The sequence below is a fragment of the Silurus meridionalis genome, chromosome 26 (genome assembly GCF_014805685.1).
Source record: "Silurus meridionalis isolate SWU-2019-XX chromosome 26, ASM1480568v1, whole genome shotgun sequence".
NCBI lineage: Eukaryota > Metazoa > Chordata > Actinopteri > Siluriformes > Siluridae > Silurus > Silurus meridionalis.
In genome coordinates, this window is record NC_060909.1 from 17,201,740 (window position 1) to 17,226,216 (window position 24,477).

At 36.3% G+C, this 24,477-nt stretch overlaps 2 protein-coding genes across 7 annotated transcripts; both read right to left on the reverse strand.

The window, feature by feature from the left end:
- Nucleotides 1-964: 964 nt before the first annotated feature.
- LOC124380036 lies at nucleotides 965-6,238 on the reverse strand. Of its 2 annotated transcripts, XM_046840711.1 has the most exons (10): nucleotides 5,702-6,238; nucleotides 5,255-5,313; nucleotides 3,885-4,238; nucleotides 3,604-3,807; nucleotides 2,821-3,144; nucleotides 2,471-2,728; nucleotides 2,190-2,280; nucleotides 2,047-2,101; nucleotides 1,796-1,971; nucleotides 965-1,679 (listed from the first exon to the last, which is right to left on the reverse strand). In XM_046840711.1, the coding sequence occupies exons 2-10, from the start codon at nucleotides 5,304-5,306 to the stop codon at nucleotides 1,610-1,612; spliced, it is 1,584 nt and encodes a 527-aa protein (XP_046696667.1). In that variant the 5' UTR covers nucleotides 5,307-5,313; nucleotides 5,702-6,238; the 3' UTR covers nucleotides 965-1,609. The 2 variants fall into 2 exon arrangements, with proteins under 2 accessions (XP_046696667.1, XP_046696666.1); XM_046840710.1 differs by lacking the exon at nucleotides 5,702-6,238 and having other exon boundaries at nucleotides 3,885-5,373.
- Nucleotides 6,239-7,607: 1,369 nt separating this feature from the next.
- On the reverse strand, nucleotides 7,608-24,294 carry LOC124380038 (B-cell receptor CD22-like). Of its 5 annotated transcripts, none has more exons than XM_046840712.1 (10): nucleotides 24,214-24,294; nucleotides 24,003-24,064; nucleotides 22,111-22,464; nucleotides 21,828-22,031; nucleotides 21,045-21,371; nucleotides 20,693-20,950; nucleotides 20,409-20,499; nucleotides 20,266-20,320; nucleotides 10,051-10,191; nucleotides 7,608-8,326 (listed from the first exon to the last, which is right to left on the reverse strand). In XM_046840712.1, the coding sequence occupies exons 1-10, from the start codon at nucleotides 24,228-24,230 to the stop codon at nucleotides 8,312-8,314; spliced, it is 1,524 nt and encodes a 507-aa protein (XP_046696668.1). In that variant the 5' UTR covers nucleotides 24,231-24,294; the 3' UTR covers nucleotides 7,608-8,311. The 5 variants fall into 5 exon arrangements, with proteins under 5 accessions (XP_046696668.1, XP_046696670.1, XP_046696672.1 ...); XM_046840714.1 differs by lacking the exon at nucleotides 24,214-24,294 and adding an exon at nucleotides 24,177-24,205; XM_046840716.1 differs by lacking the exon at nucleotides 21,045-21,371.
- Nucleotides 24,295-24,477: the final 183 nt, after the last annotated feature.

Below are 24,477 nucleotides of genomic sequence, written 5' to 3' on the forward strand. Positions count from 1 at the left end.
CCCCGGTTTTGCCAACTCTAAATCTGATTGGTTGAAGCAACAGTATCTTTGTATTACAGTGGTTACCCAGATCTCGCTTCTAAGACCCCCCGGAGTTCCAAAAATCCGGAAAAATTTTGGACGCACCCCTGCAGCCCCTATGGTACCTTAGTGAATTCATCTAGATATTACACCAGTAAGTTTGTTCCTTTTTGAAGCATACTCAACAGAAATGGGCATAAATGCTTTATTTATCACTTTAAATAAATAATACAATAGTGTTTTAAAGACTTTTATGAAATTTGTTAGTGAAAACAGTTTAAAATATTATTCCTAACTGTTCCTGAACATCCGGTCCCACTGCAGATTCCTGCAATTTTTTAAATAATCTGCAACTTGCTGTTAGTTATGTTACAAATTAGAACCCGCAAATTTTTAGAGCCCAGATTTCCAAACCGCAAATTATCTGGGGTTGACAGTACTGAAAAATCAGAGTTATGGTTGTGTGTAGAATTCAGAAAATTATTATTTGGGTTAGATTTAGGAAAAGAGGAGCAATAATAGCTAGTTAATTCCATGATTTACCTTCTAAATAGCTTTACTGCACTTCAACCTTTGCCCACTAGATGTCACTCGGGTACACTGCTGAAACGCTTAGTGTAATTAACCTGAGAGTTTTCAATATAGACGCTATAATGTATTACAGTGAGCTCATTTTATATTAAACCTGAGACCAGAATCGAAAATTCAACCAACTATAGTGTATTTTACACAAATCTTTTATCATATGTTACAACTCCTCACCATTGTTTGAATATATGGTGTAGCTTCCAAATCATCTATGCGCAATATATGCCAGGGTAAAGTATTATAATCTGTATCAGTTTCTTTCACAAACCCGTACACAAAGCACTAAAATTAACACGACAAAATTTCACCATTATAAAGTCTGTATTTCTAGTCAACACCAAAGAAGACGTTTTCATTGAAAAAGTTTGTCAATTTAATTAGTCAATCAAAGTGAGCTCATAACATACATGTTGTACATGTTTTATACACATTACACAAAGACGAGCACAATTGCTGTGGCTGTTGATGTTCCATGAAAAGCTTTTTTAATAATCCTTTAAATAAAGTATAACCAAAAAATAAGTAATGTAAAAATGACTTAAACGCATTCATTTTGGCTAACTATGATAATTATTTGTTTGTCGTACCAGAAAATAAATAAATTAAAGTAAACTTGAATCTAATTGTTAAACAGCATAAAATAAAAAAGGATTTTGATTAAAACAATGATTACACTAGGTAACATAATAGGCAGCATGTCAAATATAACAAGCAAATATTAATCAAAGCTTATAATGGATATAAAACAATTTGAAATAAAGATCCTATAAACTAAAATATTGTTTTAGGTTAAAGAGCATACAATATTATAAAAGCATTTAAATACACTTCTGAAGCAATGATACTGCTACAACAACTCTAATAAAATCTCAAAGCATCCCTTTTCCCTTGTTTCAGAACAGAACTTGGACATCTTTTTTATGCTATTTTTTTTTCTAGGACCCAAAACTTATATCTCTTTAGATGTACCAGGAAAATGAACTAATGATGGGTTACATGGTTAAGTGGGGCGTTTCTGGACCTTGCTGTAAATCTGAGATGGATCATCAGCTGCTTCATCTGCTACAAGCCTGTGGAATGAAAAGAGGTGATCTAAAGTCAGGAATAGTGTAATGAGTCTTCATTTCTAAACAGTCACTTAATGAATTAATGAGAATTAGTGTGGTACTGATAATATTTTGCCCACCGGGTGGCAGCAGCGCTCCTTCTAATGTTCACAGCAGCATACTGGACATCATCTTCCTCTGTGGTGTCTGGACATGGTTTGGGTGCCTGGGAGTGTTTAAAGAAAACACTGGCATACTGAACATTATCCTGATCGTCTGAGGGAACACTTCCATTGAGGTCTGAGGCAAAGTGATGCTGAAATTGAGAATAAAATAAGTTAATGTAATAATGTCACATGATCACACAGTTGCTACTTTCAACCTCACTCACCTGTTCGTTCTCACCACTGCTGCTGTGGCCATTAGCTGAACTTGACTTTCTCTTCCTGAGAAACCACAAGCACATGTTCATGATAGATGCAAATTACTATTATTAAATTATGTTTAAAAAAAATGTAGTACATTTTTACATACCACACACACAGAGCTCCTGAGAGGAGTGTTACTACCAGGAATGCAGTCAGTCCCACTATGATGTACTTTAACACCGTGTGATCCTCTGAACCTTCACAAATAAATCATAAGCAAAATGTGGCTTGAGTTGGTTTGCCTCTGTAAGTGTAATGCTGAGTTGCTATTTGAATTTTATTCAAACAGACTTGTCTGTGTGTGTGCACTGTTATTAACATATTGTTCTGATGTGGTTCTCTTGTAGCAGGAGTAACTGTCAGAACATTAAAGGCACCTGAACAAACCTGGTTTGATTGTCACAGTTTCTTCAGGAGAGCGGCGTTCCTCACATCCTCTCACAGCACAGGAGTAGTTTCCTGCATCTTTACTGGAGCTCAGGTAGAGCTTGTTGTGTTTGGTGGGTTTGTTTGTAACAGGCTGTCTGTTCTTGTACCACATGTAAGTGGGATTGTTGGACAGGGTGCAGGAGGTGATGCAGCTCAGCGTTACTGTAGTCTGTTCTTCTGAATCCACTGCAGACTGACTCACTCTTACCTGCAGATCTGAATGTGAACAAAACAAAGGAACATGATTTAACAGATTTACATTGATCCATAAAGATCAGAACTAGAGACAGTTCAGTGTAGGTCATTACCTGTGACTTTCAGAATCACTCCAGGTTTACCAGAGAAACCTCTACTATCATTAGTAATGAATCTAAGGAGATATTCATTAGAGTCATCTTTTGTCAGCTGGTTTATTTTCAAAGTTACATTATTCTTCCTGTATTCAACTCGATTAGCAACATGTGTTACAGTCTTCAGATCAATAGTTTTACCAGACTGAAAATAATGCCAGAAAACTTTAACACGCAGATTACTGGGATGTGAGTAAGTTCCAGAAAATTTCACTGAAGATCCTTCCATAGCACACACTCTTTTATCTGTGTAGGTCACATTCCAACAATTTCTTCCAACACCTGCAACAGTAACATCTGATTAGAAGATATTATTTGAAATCGATTACAAAGTTATTTTGGTGAGATCAGTGTTTCAGTCCTGAAGAAACCACAACAGTGTTAAACATTCGCTGCTTACTAATGATTGTGTCTTTTGATAAATAAAAATGTAAAGCATATAAAGTCTGAATGTGCAGTAATAGTTCATAACTTTTTTTTTCTTTATTATTCTTTATAACATGCAGCAATTTTACTTATAATTTTCTATTCAGATAAAGCCATTTTATTTTTCATAATATCATAGCATTATTTTTCTTCTTTATATAATCCAGTTTAATGTACAACTGATCCATTACATTGAATAAGCAAATCATTCCATGACATCATCTGGTGACTCATTCTGAGTATTTGAACAACTTCTTTCTCAACACTGAAATTATGAGTTCCTCAATTATATGATGAGACCAAATGAATACTCACACAGTGGAGGAGAGTAAAATTTGTAATAGTCAGCAGAGCAGGAGTAACTTCCATCATCAGCAACTTTTAAAGAGAAGGTTTCTGTGTATGTTTTTAACATTTGTCCATTCCTGTACCAGTAGTACGGTGTAATTTGAGAGGTCAGGGGACAGGAAGTGCGGCAGGTAAGAGTTTGTTCTGTGAAGTTATGAGTCACCTGCAGGTCTAAATGAAGTAAAAGATGAATGTTTCATCACAGACGTGTATAAGAACACGTTATTACAGACTAGTTTCTCTGTTACCTGTAACTGTTAGAGTAACTCCAGCTGAGCTCTGATATTTCTCTCCTTTATCCGTAATAAACATGAGGTGATATTCCCCTGAGTCTCTCTCTCTCAGGTCTGTTATTGTAAGAGTCGAGCTGGAATTTGTCATCTCTGTGTATCTCACACGTCCTGCATAGTCCGAGTCTAAAGTTAAATCTTCTGGATGTTCTTCCTTCCACCATTTAGCTTTGTCTTTTAGATTGAACCAGAAGCCAGTGGTGATGTTGATATTTGAGTACGAGCATGTCAGGGTTACTGATAACTCATTCAGAGCACAGATTTCCTTTTTACTGCATGACACGTGCACATGCTGGATACCCGATACTGAAACTGAAATGTTAACATTGAATATTAAACACAATAAAACAAAATCAGGTTTATATTCATGCATTCCTTCTAATATGTGAATGTTTCTTCAGTAAGAACTCTCACATGTGCCCCAGAATTTTAAAACACCATAATTGTTGATAAGGTGAAGTTTTAGGTTTCAGAGCAATTACACTATTTTTCAACTTCTGATTGGATTAGCACTGATGGAAGAAGTCATTAGTGTGGGTTGTAATAGGCAGAGGTGAAGCTATAAGCTTAAAGATAATGTTTTCTGACATGGCTGTGTTGTTTCTTAGTAACATTACAACTTGAATTAGTTGTATATTTATAGCTGCAGTAGAAAAGAAGAACAAAAAAACTGTTTGTTGTGCTGTTATTGAAAACAATCATCTGCAAAGTAGTAACAGGAAGTCTGCTTCACATCGCTATATAACGATGCACATAATATTCACATAATATTCATGCTTTTGGAATAAAAAATGGAAAGAGATCATTATATTAATGCAACATTCCTTAAATGTCTAAAAGACCGAAATAAGTAATTTTCAAAAGCACTGGTTTGTAAATTTATCATCAGTAAGTCAAGTTCACACATGCCCACACACACACACACACACACACACACACACACACACACACAGGCCAATATTAGTCCAACAGCAGGTTGCTCCTTATTCTCCTGATTCCTCTATAAGGTTTTAGAAAATGTTTTTACAATATAATTAAATAAATATAAACCTCTACACCCTCGGCTTTGAAACTGGCCCCATATCTGGTCACTGTGGGCAGCCCACTGTGGACCACGTTACTGGTGTAAAATGCAAAATTACATCTTATATTATAAGGCAGATGCCCTTAACCGGATTGACTTCCAATTGTAACATTATACATATACAACAGTTGAGGGCTTTGCAGATGCTACTAAAACTGCTCTGATCCCCGAATATTTCTATATTCATTTTCAATTTCTTTTTGCTTGTGTGCAATATTCAACAAATATACTGTAGCCACCTTACCTGTAACATACAACAAGAAGCTCAGCAGCAGCATTCTGAATTCATCATCCATAATTCCGCTATAAGTCCCAAACAACACAACAATTTATACAACCCAACTTGATTAACTTGAAGATCACTAGTAACATAATTTATACTAATATATAAAGTGTCATTGCAAATTCATATGTACATTCATTCATTCATGAGTCGCCACCGGCTCGCTCATCGGGGACAAACTTACACTTATAAAGAACATATTCATTTTTTATCACCACTTTGTCTGTATAAAGCTGCTTTGAGACAATGTTTATTGTTAAAAGTGCAATACAAATAAAAATGATTAGAATTGAATTATATAGATATATATATTCTGTGAAATCATAAATGGGATGGTTAAATTCTCATTTACAGTAAATATGTAAACTTACTAACAAACAATGATAAGGAGAGAAAAATATTACTTACATGTTCTTGGGTCTGCTATTGGCAATGTTCTAAATTAGAAGAAATGGGTGATGGTGTAATGACTGGGTGTGTGCATGTTGTGGGGAAGTGGATGAATTAGCCTCTGGTTTCCTTCCTGTGTTTGAGCTCATATTGACGTACTGAATTTTAAAAAATATCAGCTGTTCAATCAGCAGTAAAACTCCTATCCATCAATGACATCTTACTTTGTCTACTTTTGGCAGCTCTTTAACAAAAATCATATTCACTGCCAGTCATTTTGCCTTCAAATTCACCATTTCCAGAACATTTCTCAAAGATTTACTTTTATTTATTTAACTGAGATTTTCATGTTGCATCTTCTTTATCTGTATGAGTTTATTTGGTATTTTAATTGTATAAATCCTGAAGTGTGTACTGCTACAACTTAGCTCTTTTTTTAATTTATGTTTTCACACATTTTTGCTGCTGTGCTATGTGTGACTGAGAGCTGCAACAGCAGCTGTTAAAACTGTGGTTATGTCCTTGCTGGTCAGTTCATAACTCATTGTATAGTAAGTATTCTTTTAAATAGTGTATACAATGTCTTTTTGTCTTTTGTATGTTTTCCAGGATTTCAGGATTAACAAAGTGTAAATCTCTACTCTCAGACTTTTATTTAAAATAGCAGAAAATCAAAAAGTGACCCGCAAGTGTCCAAGATTCTGCTCAAGTTTAGGAATGACCGGCCTCTGCTGGTGATGATTGGAAATGCATAAATTACAGTGTGACTGTGGGGGTCAGTGCAGGTCACGTGTCTCTCGTGCTTTGTATAAGAATTCACTTTAAACCTCACTCTGTTTCTGTCTGTCACAAGTAATAACAAACAACATTTACTAAAGACATTCTACCTAGATATAATAAGAAAAAAAAAACCAGTTTGTTTATTATTAGGTGCAGATATGAAAGTTATTGAATCACAACAGTGTAAAGGCTGAGCTTCAGAGGACTCCTTCCCTCCACATTTCAGAATAAATAAAAAACACTTGAAACAGCTTTCATTTATAAACTTTTGCATTCACCTGTTCCAGCATGGTGATGTTTCTGTGCACAAAGTGAGCTCCTTGAAGATCTGGTTTACATGCTCTGGGGAGGAAGATCTTGAGTGGCCTGCTATAGAGCTCTGATCTGATCCCTACTGAACACCTTGGGGATGAATTGGAATGCTGACTGCACCCCAAACACTAAGAAAAAAAGATCTGGTCTGTTTAGAAAATAACCTTTGTAAATATATTTGCAACCAAATCAAATGCTTTCTCATCTGTCAGCCATTGAGTCAAAAAGAATATATTTTTATATAGCTTGTACAGTTTGCTACGGATGCGTTCCCTGACCATCCAAACAAAGAATATGAAAATGGCAATTTTACTGTATGCCTGCTAGATGGCCCCAGTTTTGGCAACTCAAAATCTGATTGGTTAAAGCAACAGTATCTTTGTATTACTGGAATATCAGCCACAAGACTGCAGACACTCTTATGACTGATTTATTAGGTGAGAGTTATGGTTGTGTGTATAATTTGGGTTAGAGTTATGAAAAGAGGATAAATAACATGCTTAATAATTCCATGACTTACCTTCAAAATAGCTTGACTGCACTTTAACCCTTGCCCACTAGATGTCACTCGCTACACTGCTGAAACGCTTAGTGTAATTAACCTGAGTTTTCAATATAGACGCTATTAAATAGATACCATTATTTGAATATCTGTTACAGCTTCAAAATCATCTATGTGCAATATATGCCATGGTAAAGTATTATAATCTGTATAATATAATCTTTATCAGTTTCTTTTACAAACATATACACAAAGCACTAAAATAAACACAAACAAATTTCACCATTATAAAGTCTATATTTCTAGACAACACCAAAGAAGACGTTTTCATTGAAAAAGTTTGTCAATTTAATTAAAGTAAATCAAAAAGGGGCTTATAACATACATGTTGTACATGTTTTATACCCATTACACAAAGACGAGCACAATTGCTGTGGCTGTAGATGTTCCAAGAAAAGCTTTTTAAAATCCTTAAAATAAAGTATAACCAAAAAAGTAATGTGAAAATGACTTACACGAATTTATTTTAGCTTTCTATGATAACTATGTGTTTGTCGTACCAAAAAATAAATAAATTAAAGTAAACTTAATTCTAATTGTTAAACAGCATAAAATCGAAAAAGTATTTTGATTAAAACAAAGATTACACTAGTAAACATTATATGCAGCAAGTCAAACAAAATAATTAAAGCTTAATCAAAGTTAATGATGGATATAAAACTATTTCTATTTCGATAAAAAAGATACATTTAAAAATATTGTTTGGGGTTAAAGAGCATATAATATTATAAAAGCATTTAAATACACTTCTGAAGCAATGATACTGCTACAACAACTCTAATAAAATCTCAAAGCATCCCTTTTCCCTTCTTTCAGAACAGAACTTGGACATCTTTTAAATGTTTTGTTTTTTTCTAGGACCCAGAAGTTCTACCTCTTTAGATTTCCCAGGCCACGGAACTAATGATGGGTTACATGGTTAAGTGGGGAGTTTCTGGACCTTGCTGTAAATCTGAGATGGATCATCAGCCGCTTCATCTGCTACAAGTCTGTGGAATGAAAAGAGCATTAGAGATTTGGCTTGTAACATGTAGCAAAGCATGAATATGCAAGGCTAATTGTACAAATTGTTTTTTGAAATGCATTAATTAAATTAATAATATATTTATTATATTTCAGTTGAACACAGCAGAAAAATACAAATGTAGTTTTATCAAATGCCAAAAAATCAACAACTTGTTGATCTTTCTTTTTGCCAGTGCATCAATAAACACAGCAGAAAAACTCAAGTTCAGTTTCAGTAGGAACAGTGTTGTTGAACTCCTTGTTTTGCCAGTTCATCAAAGTCTGGAGTAAGTTTTGTTGTGGCAATTCTCAGGATAGATCCGAGGTGTTGGTCAGTTAACCTGGATCTGTGAGGGGCTTTGTTGATGTTCATGACGCTGAATGTCTGCTCACATACGAAGGTCGAACCAAACAAAGTCGGCATCTTCTGTGCCGTCTTCCAGAGGTTTGGAAACATGGCTTTGTTAAGTGAAGCATAAAAGTCATTCAGTTTAAGGAACTGAACTTCTCCTTTAAGACAGAGTCAGACTGAAGATCGATCAGTTCCAATTGCACTACTTGTGGTGCGGTTTCAGGGTCTTGTGCCAGGGGACAGGACACCAGTTGTAATGACTTTTCAATGTTTTAAAAGTCAGAGAAGCGACAGCTGAATTCCTCGTGCAGGTCATCCAGTAATTTGCTGTATTTCATTGTGTTTCGCGTCGCCTCTTTCTGCGTGCAAAGTGTGGCGAAATGAGTGAATGCTGTGTTTGCAATTTGTCTGGAGAATAAAATTAGCTTAGATTTGAAGGCAGTAACATGTTTGTACATGTCGTGCACAAACTGATCTTTCCCCTGTAGATTTGTTGCTTAGCTCAGGAAATTCGTCAGATTTCCCCACCGACTCCGAAAATGCGCCAATCTCCTCTTTCAGGTCCCACACTCGTTGAAGCACTTTGCCCAAACTCAACCAGCAGACACGAGAGTGGTACAGCAACTCCTGATGATCCGCATCAGTTTCCTCGAGAAACTTGATGAACTGACGATGCTGAAGTCCCCGTGCGCGTATAAAGTTGACGGGTTTTACGACTGGATTCACGACATGATTAAGCTGCAATATAGACGTGCAAAGCGATTCCTGATAGATGATGCAGTGAAGGAAAATAACATCCTGCTCAGGGCTTTCCTCTTTCACTTTATCCTGGATTCTTTTCAGCAGCCCAACGTTTTTTGGTAATCCATCCGTTGTGACATTGGCAAGTTTACTCCAAGGTAGTTTATGTCTCTCGATGGCAGCAGACACCATGTTATATAAATCTTCTCCCCGAGTTGTTCCCTTCAGGGACTCCATGCTTAAAAACTCTTCCGTTATCTCAAAACTATCATTAATCCCTTGGAGGGAAATTAGGAGCTGAGCAGTGTCTTTTAAGTCGTTGCTTTCATCCAGTGCCAGTTAATTTAACTTGAAGGACTCAGCTTTTTTGTTTATTTGGCTGGCTATATCTTCGTCAATCAGTTCCAGACGGCAAATCACAGTTCTGCGTGACAAACTGATTTTTTCAAACTTGTGAAGGAAAAATGAATATTAATTTTATATAGGATTAATAAACCCCGTGTGTGGCCCACGGGCTGTAGTTTGCTCATGTCCGGTGTAATGAGTCTTCATTTCTAAACAGTCACTTAATGAACTAATGTCTATTATTGTGGTACTGATAATACTTTATCATACTTTATCAGTGGCAGCAGCATACTGGACATCATCTTGGTGTCTGGACAAGTTCTGGGTGTGGAAGGGTTTAAAGAAAACCGTGGTAACATTATCCTGATCGTCTGAGGTAACTCTTCCAAAGAGGTCTGAGGCAAAGTGATGCTGAAATTGAGAATAAAATAAGTTAATGTAATAATGTCACATGATCACACAGTTGCTTCTTTCAGCCTCACTAACCTGTTCGTTCTCACCACTGCTGCTGTGGCCATTAGCTGAACTTGACTTTGTCTTCCTGAGAAACCAAAAACACATGTTCATGATGGAAGCAAATTACTATTTTTTTTAATTATGTTTACAACAAACACAGTACATTTTACATACCACATGCACAGAGCTCCTGAGAGGAGTGTTACTACCAGGAACGCAGTCAGTCCCATTATGATGTGCTTTAACACTGTGTGATCCTCAGAACCTTCACAAATAAATCATAAGAAAAATGTGGCTTGAGTTGGTTTGCCTCTGTAAGTGTAATGCTTAGTTGCTATTTGAATCCGATTCAAACAGACTTGTCTATGTGTGCGCACTGTTATTAACATATTGTTCTGATGTGGTTCTCTTGTAGCTGGAGCAACAGTCAGAAAATTAAAGGGCACCTGAACAAACCTGGTTTGATTGTCACAGTTTCTTCAGGAGAGCGGAGTTCCTCACATCCTCTCACAGCACAGGAGTAGTTTCCTGCATCTTCACTGGAGCTCAGGTAGAGCTTGTTGTGTTTGGTGGGTTTGTTTGTAACAGGCTGTCTGTTCTTGTACCACATGTAAGTGGGATTGTTGGACAGGGTGCAGGAGGTGATGCAGCTCAGCGTTACTGTAGTCTGTCCTTCTGAATCCACTGCAGACTGACTCACTCTTACCTGCAGATCTGAATGTGAACAAAACATGCAGAAAAGTGAGGTAGTAGATTTACACTGATCCAGAAAGACCAGATCTAGAGATAGTTTAGTGTAGGTCATTACCTGTGACTTTCAGAATCACTCCAGGTTTACCAGAGAAACCTTTACTATCATTAGTAATGAATCTAAGGTGATAATCATTAGAGTCATCTTTTGTCAGCTGGTTTATTTTCAAAGTTACATTATTCTTCCTATATTCAACTCGATTAGCAACATGTGTTACAGTCTTCAGATCAATACTTTTACCAGACTGAAAATAATGCCAGAAAACTTTATTAACACGCAGATTACTGGGATGTGAGTAAGTTCCAGAAAATTCCACTGAAGATCCTTCCATAGCACACACTCTTTTATCTGTGTAGTTCACATCCCAACAATTTCTTCCAACACCTGCAGCAGTAACATCTGATTAGAAGATATTATTTAAATCGATTACAAAGTTACTTTGGTGATATCAGTGTTTTAGTCCTGATGACAGACTCTTTAAAAAAAACACAACAGTGTTAAACATTAGCTGCTTACTGATGATTGTGTCTTTTGATGAATAAAAATGTAAAGCATATAAAGTCTGAATGTGCAGTGATTAGATCATAACTTTTTATTTTTTCTTTATTATTTTTTAACATGCAGCAATTTTACTTATATTTTTCTATTCAGATAAATCCATTTTATTTTTCATAACATCATAGCATTATTTTTCTTCTTTATGTAATCCAGTTTGATCTAGAACTGATCTATTACATTGAATAAGCAACTCATTCTTTGACATCATCTGGTGACTTATTCTGAGTATTTGAACAACTTCTTTCCCAACACTGAAATTATGAGTTCCTTAATTATATGATGAGACCAAATAAATACTCACACAATGTTGGAGAGTAAAATTTGTAATAGTCAGCAGAGCAGGAGTAACTTCCATCATCAGCATTTTTTAAAGAGAAGGTTTCTGTGTATGTTTTTAACATTTGTCCATTCCTGTACCAGTAGTACGGTGTAATTTGAGAGGTCAGGGGACAGGAAGTGCGGCAGGTAAGAGTTTGTTCTGTGAAGTTATGAGTCACCTGCAGGTCTAAATGAAGTAAAAGATGAATGTTTCATCACAGACGTGTATAAGAACACGTTATTACAGACTAGTTTCTCTGTTACCTGTAACTGTTAGAGTAACTCCAGCTGAGCTCTGATATTTCTCTCCTTTATCCGTAATAAACATGAGGTGATATTCCCCTGAGTCTCTCTCTCTCAGGTCTGTTATTGTAAGAGTCGAGCTGGAATTTGTCATCTCTGTGTATCTCACACGTCCTGCATAGTCCGAGTCTAAAGTTAAATCTTCTGGATGTTCTTCCTTCCACCATTTAGCTTTGTCTTTTAGATTGAACCAGAAGCCAGTGGTGATGTTGATATTTGAGTACGAGCATGTCAGGTTCACTGATAACTCATTCAGAGCACAGATTTCCTTTTTACTGCATGACACGTGCACATGCTGGATACCTGATACTGAAACTGAAATGTTAACATTGAATATTAAACACAATAAAACAAAATCAGGTTTATATTCATGCATTCCTTCTAATATGTGAATGTTTCTTCAGTAAGAACTCTCACATGTGCCCCAGAATTTTAAAACACCATAATTGTTGATAAGGTGAAGTTTTAGGTTTCAGAGCAATTACACTATTTTTCAACTTCTGATTGGATTAGCACTGATGGAAGAAGTCATTAGTGTGGGTTGTAATAGGCAGAGGTGAAGCTATAAGCTTAAAGATAATGTTTTCTGACATGGCTGTGTTGTTTCTTAGTAACATTACAACTTGAATTAGTTGTATATTTATAGCTGCAGTAGAAAAGAAGAACAAAAAAACTGTTTGTTGTGCTGTTATTGAAAACAATCATCTGCAAAGTAGTAACAGGAAGTCTGCTTCACATCGCTATATAACGATGCACATAATATTCACATAATATTCATGCTTTTGGAATAAAAAATGGAAAGAGATCATTATATTAATGCAACATTCCTTAAATGTCTAAAAGACCGAAATAAGTAATTTTCAAAAGCACTGGTTTGTAAATTTATCATCAGTAAGTCAAGTTCACACATGCCCACACACACACACACACACACACACACACACACACACACACACACACACACACACACACACACAGGCCAATATTAGTCCAACAGCAGGTTGCTCCTTATTCTCCTGATTCCTCTATAAGGTTTTAGAAAATGTTTTTACAATATAATTAAATAAATATAAACCTCTACACCCTCGGCTTTGAAACTGGCCCCATATCTGGTCACTGTGGGCAGCCCACTGTGGACCACGTTACTGGTGTAAAATGCAAAATTACATCTTATATTATAAGGCAGATGCCCTTAACCGGATTGACTTCCAATTGTAACATTATACATATACAACAGTTGAGGGCTTTGCAGATGCTACTAAAACTGCTCTGATCCCCGAATATTTCTATATTCATTTTCAATTTCTTTTGCTTGTGTGCAATATTCAACAAATATACTGTAGCCACCTTACCTGTAACATACAACAAGAAGCTCAGCAGCAGCATTCTGAATTCATCATCCATAATTCCGCTATAAGTCCCAAACAACACAACAATTTATACAACCCAACTTGATTAACTTGAAGATCACTAGTAACATAATTTATACTAATATATAAAGTGTCATTGCAAATTCATATGTACATTCATTCATTCATGAGTCGCCACCGGCTCGCTCATCGGGGACAAACTTACACTTATAAAGAACATATTCATTTTTTATCACCACTTTGTCTGTATAAAGCTGCTTTGAGACAATGTTTATTGTTAAAAGTGCAATACAAATAAAAATGATTAGAATTGAATTATATAGATATATATATTCTGTGAAATCATAAATGGGATGATTAAATTCTCATTTACAGTAAATATGTAAACTTACTAACAAACATAATGATAAAGAGAGAAAAATATTACTTACATGTTCTTGGGTCTGCTATTGGCAATGTTCTAAATGAGAAGAAATGGGCGATGGTGTAATGACTGGGTGTGTGCATGAAGTGGGGGAGTGGATGAATTAGCCTCTGGTTTCCTTCCTGTGTTTGAGCTCATATTGACGTACTGAATTTTTAAAAATATCAGCTGTTCAATCAGCAGTAAAACTCCTATCCATCATAAATGCTCATCAATGACATCTTACTTTGTCTACTTTTGGCAGCTCTTTAACAAAAATCATATTCACTGCCAGTCATTTTGCCTTCAAATTCACCATTTCCAGAACATTTCTCAAAGATTTACTTTTATTTATTTAACAGAGATTTTCATGTTGCATCTTCTTTATCTGTATGAGTTTATTTGGTCTTTTAATTGTATAAATCCTGAAGTGTGGACTGCTACAACTTAGCTCTTTTTAATTTATGTTTTCACACATTTTTGCTGCTGTGCTATGTGTGACTGAGAGCTGCAACAGCAGCTGTTAAAACTGTGGTTATGTCCTTGCTGGTCAGTTCATAACTCATTGTATAGTAAGTATTCTTTTAAATAGTTTATACAATGTCTTTTTGTCTTTTGTATGTTTTCCAGGATTTCAGGATTAACACAGTGTAAATCTCTACTCTCAGACTTTTATTTAAAATAGCAGAAAATCAAAAAGTGACCCGCAAGTGTCCGAGGTTGTGCTCAAGTTTAGGAATGATCGGCCTCTGCTGGTGATCATTGGAAATGCATCAATTACAGTGTGACTGTGGGGGTCAGTGCAGGTCACGTGTCTCTCGTGCTTTGTATAAGAATTCACTTTAAACCTCACTCTGTTTCTGTCTGTCACAAGTAATAACAAACAACATTTACTAAAGACAATCTGCCTAGATGAAATAAGAAAAAAAAACAGTTTGTTTATTATTAGGTTCAGATATGTTATGTTATAAGTTATTGAATCACAACAGTGTAAAGGCTGAGCTTCAGAGGACTCCTTCCCTCCACATTTCAGAATAAATAAAAAACACCTGAAACCGCTTTCATTTATAAAATTTTGCATTCGCCTGTTCCAGCATGGCGATGCCCCTGTGCACAAAGTGAGCTCCTTCAAGATCTGGTTTACATGCTTTGGAGAGGAAGATCTTGAGTGGCCTGCTATAGAGCTCTGATCTGATCCCTACTGAACACCTTTGGGATGAATTGGAATGCTGACTGCAACCCAGGCCTCCTCACCTACATCAGTATCTGCCTTCATAACACTCTTGTGGCTGATGAACACAAATATCCATAAACACACTCTAAAATTTAGTGGAACATCTTCTGAGAAGAGTAGAGGAATAATAAGAGCAAATTGGGACTATATGTGGAATGCAATGCTCAAAAATTAAATACTGTACTCATGACCAGGTGACCCAATACTTTTGGCAATATAGTGTACATTTACTTCAATGTGCATATTAATTCAACATTAACTAAGATCAACACTAAGAACAAAAGATCTGGTCTGTTTAGAAAATAACCTTTGTAAATATATTTGCAACCAAATCAAATGCTTTCTCATCTGTCAGCCATTGAGTCAAAAAGAATATATTTTTATATAGCTTGTACAGTTTGCTACAGATGCGTTCCCTGACCATCCAAACAAAGAATATGTAAGAACATGTAACTCGGCATAGAGTTTTCCACACTTAAGCCATGGTTAGACAGAGCACCTGGTCAGTGGGAGGTCGGTTGGTCTTCCTTGTCGGCATGTAATTCTGCACCTCAAACCGGGCTTAGAAGTCGTTCAGTGTGTCTGGGAGGAAGGCGTCACAGTCACAAGTGGTTGAAGTTGTCACAAGTCGTCGAAGTTGTCTTGTAGCTCATGATCGACTAAATGACAGTACTTATACGAGAAACCCGATTAACACAATTCAATCTCTGTTCTGTTTTATATATTCTATAACTATGTGTTTGTCGTACCAGAAAATAAATAAATTAAAGTAAACTTAATTCTAATTGTTAAACTGCATAAAATGAAAATGATTTTTTGATTAAAACAAAGATTACACTAAGTGAACATTATATGCAGCCAGTCAAACAAAACAATTAAAGATTAATCAAAGTTTATGATGGATATAAAACTATTTCTATTTAGATAAAAAAGATCCTTTAAAAATATTGTTCTGGGTTAAAGAGCATACAATTATAAAATATTATAAAAGCATTTAAATACACTTCTGAAGCAATGATACTGCTACAACAACTCTAATAAAATCTCAAAGCATCCCTTTTCCCTTGTTTCAGAACAGAATTTTGACATGATTTGTCATGTTGTTTTTTTTTCTTTTTTTTTCCCCTAGAACCCAGAAGTTCTACCTCTTTATATTTACCAGGCCACGAAACTAATGATGGGTTACATGGTTAAGTGGGGAGTTTCTGGACCTTGCTGTAAATCTGAGATGGATCATCAGCCGCTTCATCTGCTACAAGTCTGTTGAATAAAAAGAGGTGAGCTAAAGTCAGGAATAGTGTAATGCATGGATGGGCAAACTTTTTGACTCATGGGCCACAATGGCACACACACACACACACACACATATATATATATATATATATATATATATATATATATATATATATATATATATATATACACACACACACACATACACACACACAGTACAGACCAAAAGTTTGGACACACCTTGTGTCCAAACTTAGATTAGATATATATTATATATACAGTACAGACCAAAAGTTTGGACACACCTGCTCATTCAAAGAGTTTTCTTTAATTTCATGACTATGAAAATTGTAGATTCACACTGAAGGCATCAAAACTATGAATTAACACGTGAATTATATAAATAACAGTGAACTGAAAATATGTCATATTGTAGGTTCTTCAAAGTAGGCCTCAAGAGTGTGCAAAGCAGTAATCTAAGCAACAGGTGGCTACTTTGAAGAACCTACATACAATATGACATATTTTCAGTTGTTTCACACTTTTTTGTTATGTATATAACTCCACATGTGTTAATTCATAGTTTTGATGCCTTCAGTGTGACTCTACAATTTTCATATTCATGAAATTAAAGAAAACTCTTTGAATGAGCAGGTGTGTCCAAACATTTGGTCTGTACTGTATATACAATGAGTAAAATAAGTATTTGAACACCTTGTTATTTTGCAAGTTCTCACACTTAGAAATCATGGAGAGGTCTGAAATTGTCATCGTAGGTGCATGTCCACTGTGAGAGACATAATCTAAAAAGAAAATCCAGAAATCACAATATATGATTTTTAAACTGTTTATTTGTATAATACAGCTGCAAATAAGTATTTGAACACCTGTCTATCAGCTAGAATTCTGACCCTCAAAGACCTGTTAGCCTGCCTTTAAAATGTCCACCTCCACTACATTTATTATCCTAAATTAGATGCACCTGTTTGAGGTTGTTAGCTGCATAAAGACACCTGTCCACCCCTTACAATCAGTAAGAATCCAACTACTAACATGGCCAAGACCAAAGAGCTGTCCAAAGACACTAGAGACAAAATTGTACACCACCACAAGGCTGAAAAGGGCTACGGGGAAATTGCCAAGCAGCTTGGTGAAAAAAGGTCCACTGTTGAAACAATCATTAGAAAATGGAAGAAGTTAAACATGACTGTCATTGTCCCACAGACTGGGGCTCCATGCAAGATCTCACCTCATGGGGTCTCAATGATCCTAAGAAATGTGAGAAATCAGCCCAGAACTACACGGGAGGAGCTGGTCAATGACCTGAAAAGAGCTGGGACCACCGTTTCCAAGGTTACTGTTGGTAATACACTAAGACGTCATGGTTTGAAATCATGCATGGCACGGAAGGTTCCCCTGCTTAAATCAGCACATGTCCAGGCGTCTTAAGTTTGCCAATGACCATTTGGATGATCCAGAGGAGTCATGGGAGAAAGTCATGTGGTCAGATGAGACCAAAATAGAACTTTTGGGTCATAATTCCACTAAAAGTGTTTGGAGGAAGAAGAATGATGAGTACCATCCCAAGAACACCATCCCTACTGTGAAGCATGGGGTGGTAGCATCATGCTTTGGGGTGTTTTTCTGCACATGGGACAGGGCGACTGCACTGTATTAAGGAGAGGATGACCGGGGCCATGTATTGCGAGATTTTGGGGAACAACCTCCTTCCTCAGTTAGAGCATTGAAGATGGGTCGAGGCTGGGTCTTCCAACATGACAATGACCCGAAGCCAGGATAACCAAGGAGTGGCTCTGTAAGAAGCATATCAAGGTTCTGGCGTGGCCTAGCCAGTCTCCAGACCTAAACCCAATAGAGAATCTTTGAGGGAGCTCAAACTCCGTGTTTCTCAGCGACAGGCCAGAAACCTGACTGATCTAGAGAAGATCTGTGTGGAGGTGGGCCAAAATCCCTCCTGCAGTGTGTGCAAACCTGGTGAAAACTACAGGAAACGTTTAACCTCTGTAATTGCAAACAAATGCTACTGTACCAAATATTAACATTGACTTTCTCAGGTGTTCAAATACTTATTTGCAGCTGTATCATACAAATAAATAGTTAAAAAATCATACATTGTGATTTCTGGATTTTTGTTTTAGATTATGTCTCTCACAGTGGACATGCACCTACGATGACAATTTCAGACCCCTCCATGATTTCTAAGTGTGAGAACTTGCAAAATAGCAGGGTGTTCAAATACTTATTTTCCTCACTGTATATAAAATTACATTAGAGATTTAGCCTGTAACATGTAGCAAAGCATGAATATGCAAGGCTCATTGTACAAATTGTTTTTTGAAATGCATTAATTAAGTGCCAAAAAATCAACAACTTGTTGATCTTTTTTTTTTTGCCAGTTCATCAATAAACACAGCAGAAAATCTCAAGTTCAGTTTCAGTAGGAACAGTGTTGTTGAACTCCTTATTTTGCCAGTTCATCGAAAAACACAGCAGAAAATCTCAAGTTCAGTTTCAGTAGGAACAGTGTTGTTGAACTCCTTGTTTTGTCAGTTCATCAAAGTCGGGAGTAAGTTTTGTTGTGGCACTTCTCATGATAGATCTGAGGTGTTGGTCAGTTAACCTGGATCTGTGAGGGCCTTTGTTGATGTTTATGACGCTGAAAGTCTGTTCACATTTGTAGGTCGAACCAAACAAAATCTGCATCTTCTGTGCCGTCTTCCAGAGGTTTGGAAACATGGCTTCGTTAAGTGAAGCATAAAAGTCATTCAGTTCAAGAGAGCTGAACTTCTCCTTTAACACGGTGTCAGACTGAAGATCGATCAGTTCCAATTGCACTTCTTGTGGTGCGGTTTCAGGGTCTTGTGACAGGGGACAGGACACCAGTTGTAATGACTTTTCCAGTAATTTGCTGTATTTCTTTGGGTTTCGCGTCGCCTCTTTCTGCGTGGAAAGTGTGGCGAAATGAGTGAAAGATGTGTTTGCAATTTGTCTGGAGATTAAAGTTAGCTTATATTTGTTTGTACATGTCGTGCACAAACTGATCTTTTGCCTGTAGTTTCACATTCAGTTCATTCAAGTGTGAAAATATGTCCACAGCAAACGCAAAATCACAAAACCAGTAATTTTACTTAGCTCTGGAAATTCGTCAGATTACCCCACTGAAAAAAGTGCGCCAATCTCTTCTTTTGGGTCCCACACCCGTTGAAGCACGTTGCCCAAACGCAACCAGCAGACACGCGAGTGGTACAGCAACTCCTGATGATCCACATTAGTTTCCTCGAGGAATTCGAACTGACGATGCTGAAGTCCCAGTGCACGTATAAAGTTGACAAGATTTACGACTGGATTCAAATCCTGGATTCAAATCCTGGATTCAAATCTCCTTGAGTTGTTCCCTTCATGGGACTCCATGCTTAAAAACTCTTTTGTTATTTCAAAACTATCATTAATCCCTCAGATGAAAATTAGGAGCTGAGAAGTGTCTTTTAAGTCGTTGCTTTTATCCAGTGCCAGTTAATATAACTTGAAGGACTCAGATTTTTTGTTTATTTGGCTGGCTATATCTTCGTCAATCAGTTCCACACGTCAAATCACAGATCTGTGTGACAAACTGATTTTTTCAAACTTGTGAAGGAAAAATTTATATAAATTGTATATAGGATTAATAAACCCAACGGCCCGTGTGTGGCCCGTGGGCTGTAGTTTGCCCATGTCTGGTGTAATGAGTCTTTATTTCTAAACAGTCACTTAATGAACTAATGACTATTAGTGTGGTACTGATAATACTTTATCATACATGTCACATGATCACACAGTTGCTCCTTTTAGCCTCACTCACCTGTTCGTTCTCACCACTGCTGCTGTGGCCATTAGCTGAACTTGACTTTCTCTTCCTGGGAAACCACAAGTACATGTTCATGATGGAAGCAAATAACTATTTTTTAAACTATGTTTACAAAAAACAGAGTACATTTTACATACCACATGCACAGAGCTCCTGAGAGGAGTGTTACTACCAGGAACGCAGTCAGTCCCACTATGATGTGCTTTAACACTGTGTGATCCTCTGAACCTTCACAAATAAATCATAAGCAAATTGTGTCTTGAGTTGGTTTGCCTCTGTAAGTGTAATGCTGAGTTGCTATTTAAATTCGCTCTCAACAGACTTGTCTGTGTGTGTGTGCACTGTTATTAACATATTGTTCTGATGTGGTTCTCTTGTAGCTGGAGCAACTGTCAGAACATTAAAGGCCACCTGAACAAACCTGGTTTGATTGTCACAGTTTCTTCAGGAGAGCGGAGTTCCTTACATCCTCTCAAAGCACAGGAGTAGTTTCCTGCATCTTCACTGGAGCTCAGGTAGAGCTTGTTGTGTTTGGTGGGTTTGTTTGTAATAGGCTGTCTGTTCTTGTACCACATGTAAGTGGGATTGTTGGACAGGGTGCAGGAGGTGATGCAGCTCAGCATTACTGTAGTCTGTCCTTCTGAATCCACTGCAGACTCACGCACTCTTACCTGCAGATCTAAATGTGAACAAAACATGCAGAAAAGTGATTTAACAGCTTTACATTGATCGAGAAAGACCAGAACTAGAGACAGTTTAGTGTAGGTCATTACCTATGACTTTCAGAATCACTCCAGGTCTACCAGAGAAACCTTTACCATCATTAGTAATGAATCTAAGGCGATATTCTCCAGAGTCATTTTTTGTCAGCTGGTTTATTTTCAAAGTTAGATTATTGTTCCTGTATTTAACTCGATTGGCAACATGTGTTATAGTTTTCAGATCAATACTTTTACCCTGCTCAAAATAATGCCAGAAAACTTTATTAACACGCAGATTACTGGGATGTGAGTAATTTCCTGCAAATTCCACTGAAGATCCTTCCATAGCACACACTCTTTTGTCTGTGTAGTTCACATCCCAACAATTTCTTTCAACACCTGCAACAGTAACATCTGATTAGAAGATATTATTTGAAATCGATTACAAAGTTATTTTGGTGAGATCAGTGTTTCAGTCCTGAAGGAACCACAACAGTGTTAAACATTCGCTGCTTACTGATGATTGTGTCTTTTGATGAATAAAAATGTAAAGCATATAAAGTCTGAATGTGCAGTAATAGTTCATAACTTTTTTCTTTATTATTCTTTATAACATGCAGCACTTTTACTCATAATTTTCTATTCAGATAAAGCCATTTTATTTTTCATAACATCATAGCATTATTTTTCTTCTTTATAGAATCCAGTTTGATGTACAACTGATCCATTACATTGAATAAGCAAATCATTCTTTGACATCATCTGGTGACTTATACTGAATATTTGAACAACTTCTTTCTCAACACTGAAATTATGAGTTCCTACATTATATGATGAGACCAAATAAATACTCACACAATGTTGGAGAGTAACATTTGTAATAGTCAGCAGAGCAGGAGTAACTTCCATCATCAGCATTTTTTAAAGAGAAGGTTTCTGTGTATGTTTTTAACATTTGTCCATTCCTGTACCAGTAGTAAGGTGTAATGTGAGAGGTCAGGGGACAGGAAGTGCGGCAGGTAAGAGTTTGTTCTGTGAAGTTATGAGTCACCTGCAGGTCTAAATGAAGTAAAAGATGAATGTTTCATCACAGACGTGTATAAGAGCACAGGTTATTACAGACTAGTTTCTCTGTTACCTGTAACTGTTAGAGTAACTCCAGCTGAGCTCTGATATTTCTCTCCTTTATCCGTAATAAACATGAGGTGATATTCCCCTGAGTCTCTCTCTCTCAGGTCTGTTATTGTAAGAGTCGAGTTGGAATTTGTCATCTCTGTGTATCTCACACGTCCTGCATAGTCCGAGTCTAAAGTTAAATCTTCTGGATGTTCTTCCTTCCACCATTTAGCTTTGTCTTTTAGATTGAACCAGAAGCCAGTGGTGATGTTGATATTTGAGTACGAGCATGTCAGGTTCACTGATAACTCATTCAGAGCACAGATTTCCTTTTTACTGCAGGACATGTGCACATGCTGGATACCTGATACTGAAACTGAAATGTTAACATTGAATATTAAACACAATAAAACAAAATCAGGTTTATATTCATGCATTCCTTCTAATATGTGAATGTTTTTTCAGTAAGAACTCTCACATGTGCCCCAGAATTTTAAAACACTGTAATTGTTGATAAGTCCAACACCAGGTTGCTTCTTATTCTCCTGATTCCTCTATAAGGTTTTAGAGAATGTTTTTTATAATATAATGCTTCTCTTTATGTTTTCATTCATTGCCATTTGCCAGATTTTATAAAACTCTTCCATACTCATTGTCATGAGCAGTGTTCGTCCCACAAAGAGCAAATGAGCTGTGAATTTGCTCTCTCTCTCCACTGTGATGGCATCGTACATGTGTCTCCCACAGAAAACTTTTATTCTGAGCAGTCAATAGATCTGCAGTGGTGGAAAGTCGGCAAAAGTTTTCTATATTTCTGTCTCTATTTCCATATATGCAACATTGCATAATGTTGCATATATTCAACATTATATATATATATATATATATATATATATATATATATATATATATATATATACACACACACACACACAAACACACATATCTGTAGTGCTGTGCTTTGCATGCAGATGTTTTTTTTTTTTTTTTTAAGTGGTATTTTTTGCAGTTAACAGGAGCTTTTCACCAACACATAATCTACACTTAACCATTATTCCTTTCTTCTTTTTCTCCACTATTACAAAATAATAAGAACACTTCCATCACAGTAATGTAATGCTCTGATTTTGCCATCTCCGCTTCTTACCAGCTTCTGTTCCCGCGGCTCGCAGGTATGAGTGGGCAATTCTACGTGACTACGTTCATTTTAATTCAGTATTTATTTTTTTTATGCAAAATAATTTGATTGAAAAGTAACTCGCATTACTTTTTTCAAAAAGTAACTCAGATATTAATGTGTAAATTTTTAAAGTAACGCGCTACTTTACTCGTTACTCCAGAAAAGTAATATTACGTAACGCACGTTACTTGTAACGCGTTACCCCCAACACTGGTCATGAGCCCTTACTTGTATCTCCTACTGCTTATTGTATGTGGTCTGAGTATTTTTTGTTGTGTATGTGTAGCACTTTTTCTGACCCCAGCCTAGTTTAAACATGTGTAAACATATAATCAGGTTTTATGTAAACAGGTTTACAGGCTTCATTCTTGTCAGCTTATTTAGTGTACACCTCTACTGTGGACCACGTTACTGGTGTGAAATGCAAAATTACATCCTATCTTACAAGGCAGATGACCTTATCCGGATTAACTTCCAATTGTAACATTATACATATACAGCAGTTGAGGGCTTTGCACATGCTACTAAAACTGCTGTGATCTCGAATAGGCTTAGTCTGAGTTATATTTCGATCTTAATTTTCAAACAAATCTTTTTGCTTGTGTGCTACGTGTGACTGAGATCAGTGCTGAAAATCCCACACTAACATATTTTATGTAGCTGAGACAGCTTTATACTGATATTCTTAACAAGATTAATATCAATATTTAACAAATATACTGTAGCCACCTTACCTTTTATATACAACAAGAAGCTCAGCAGCAGCAGCATTCGGAATTCATCATCCATGATTCCACTAAGAGCCCAAACAACACAACACTTTAAATAACCCATCTTGATTGACTTGAACATCAATAGTAACATAATTTATATCAACATAAATTGGTACAGTAAATATTTGAACTTACTGACATGAACATAATGATAAAGAGAGAAAAATATTACATGTTCTTGGGTCTCATACTGGTAATGTTTTAAATTAGTAGAAATGATCAATGGTGTTATGTTTGGGGGAGTGGATGAAGGAGACTCTGGTTTCCTTCCTGTTTTTAGCTTTTATATATATATATATATATATATATATATATATATATATATATATATATATATATATATATATATATATATATATATATAATATACTGTCAAAATATCCGGATGTAACAGTAATATTTCACAGTAGCTTACATGTTTTGCATTTCACAGGCA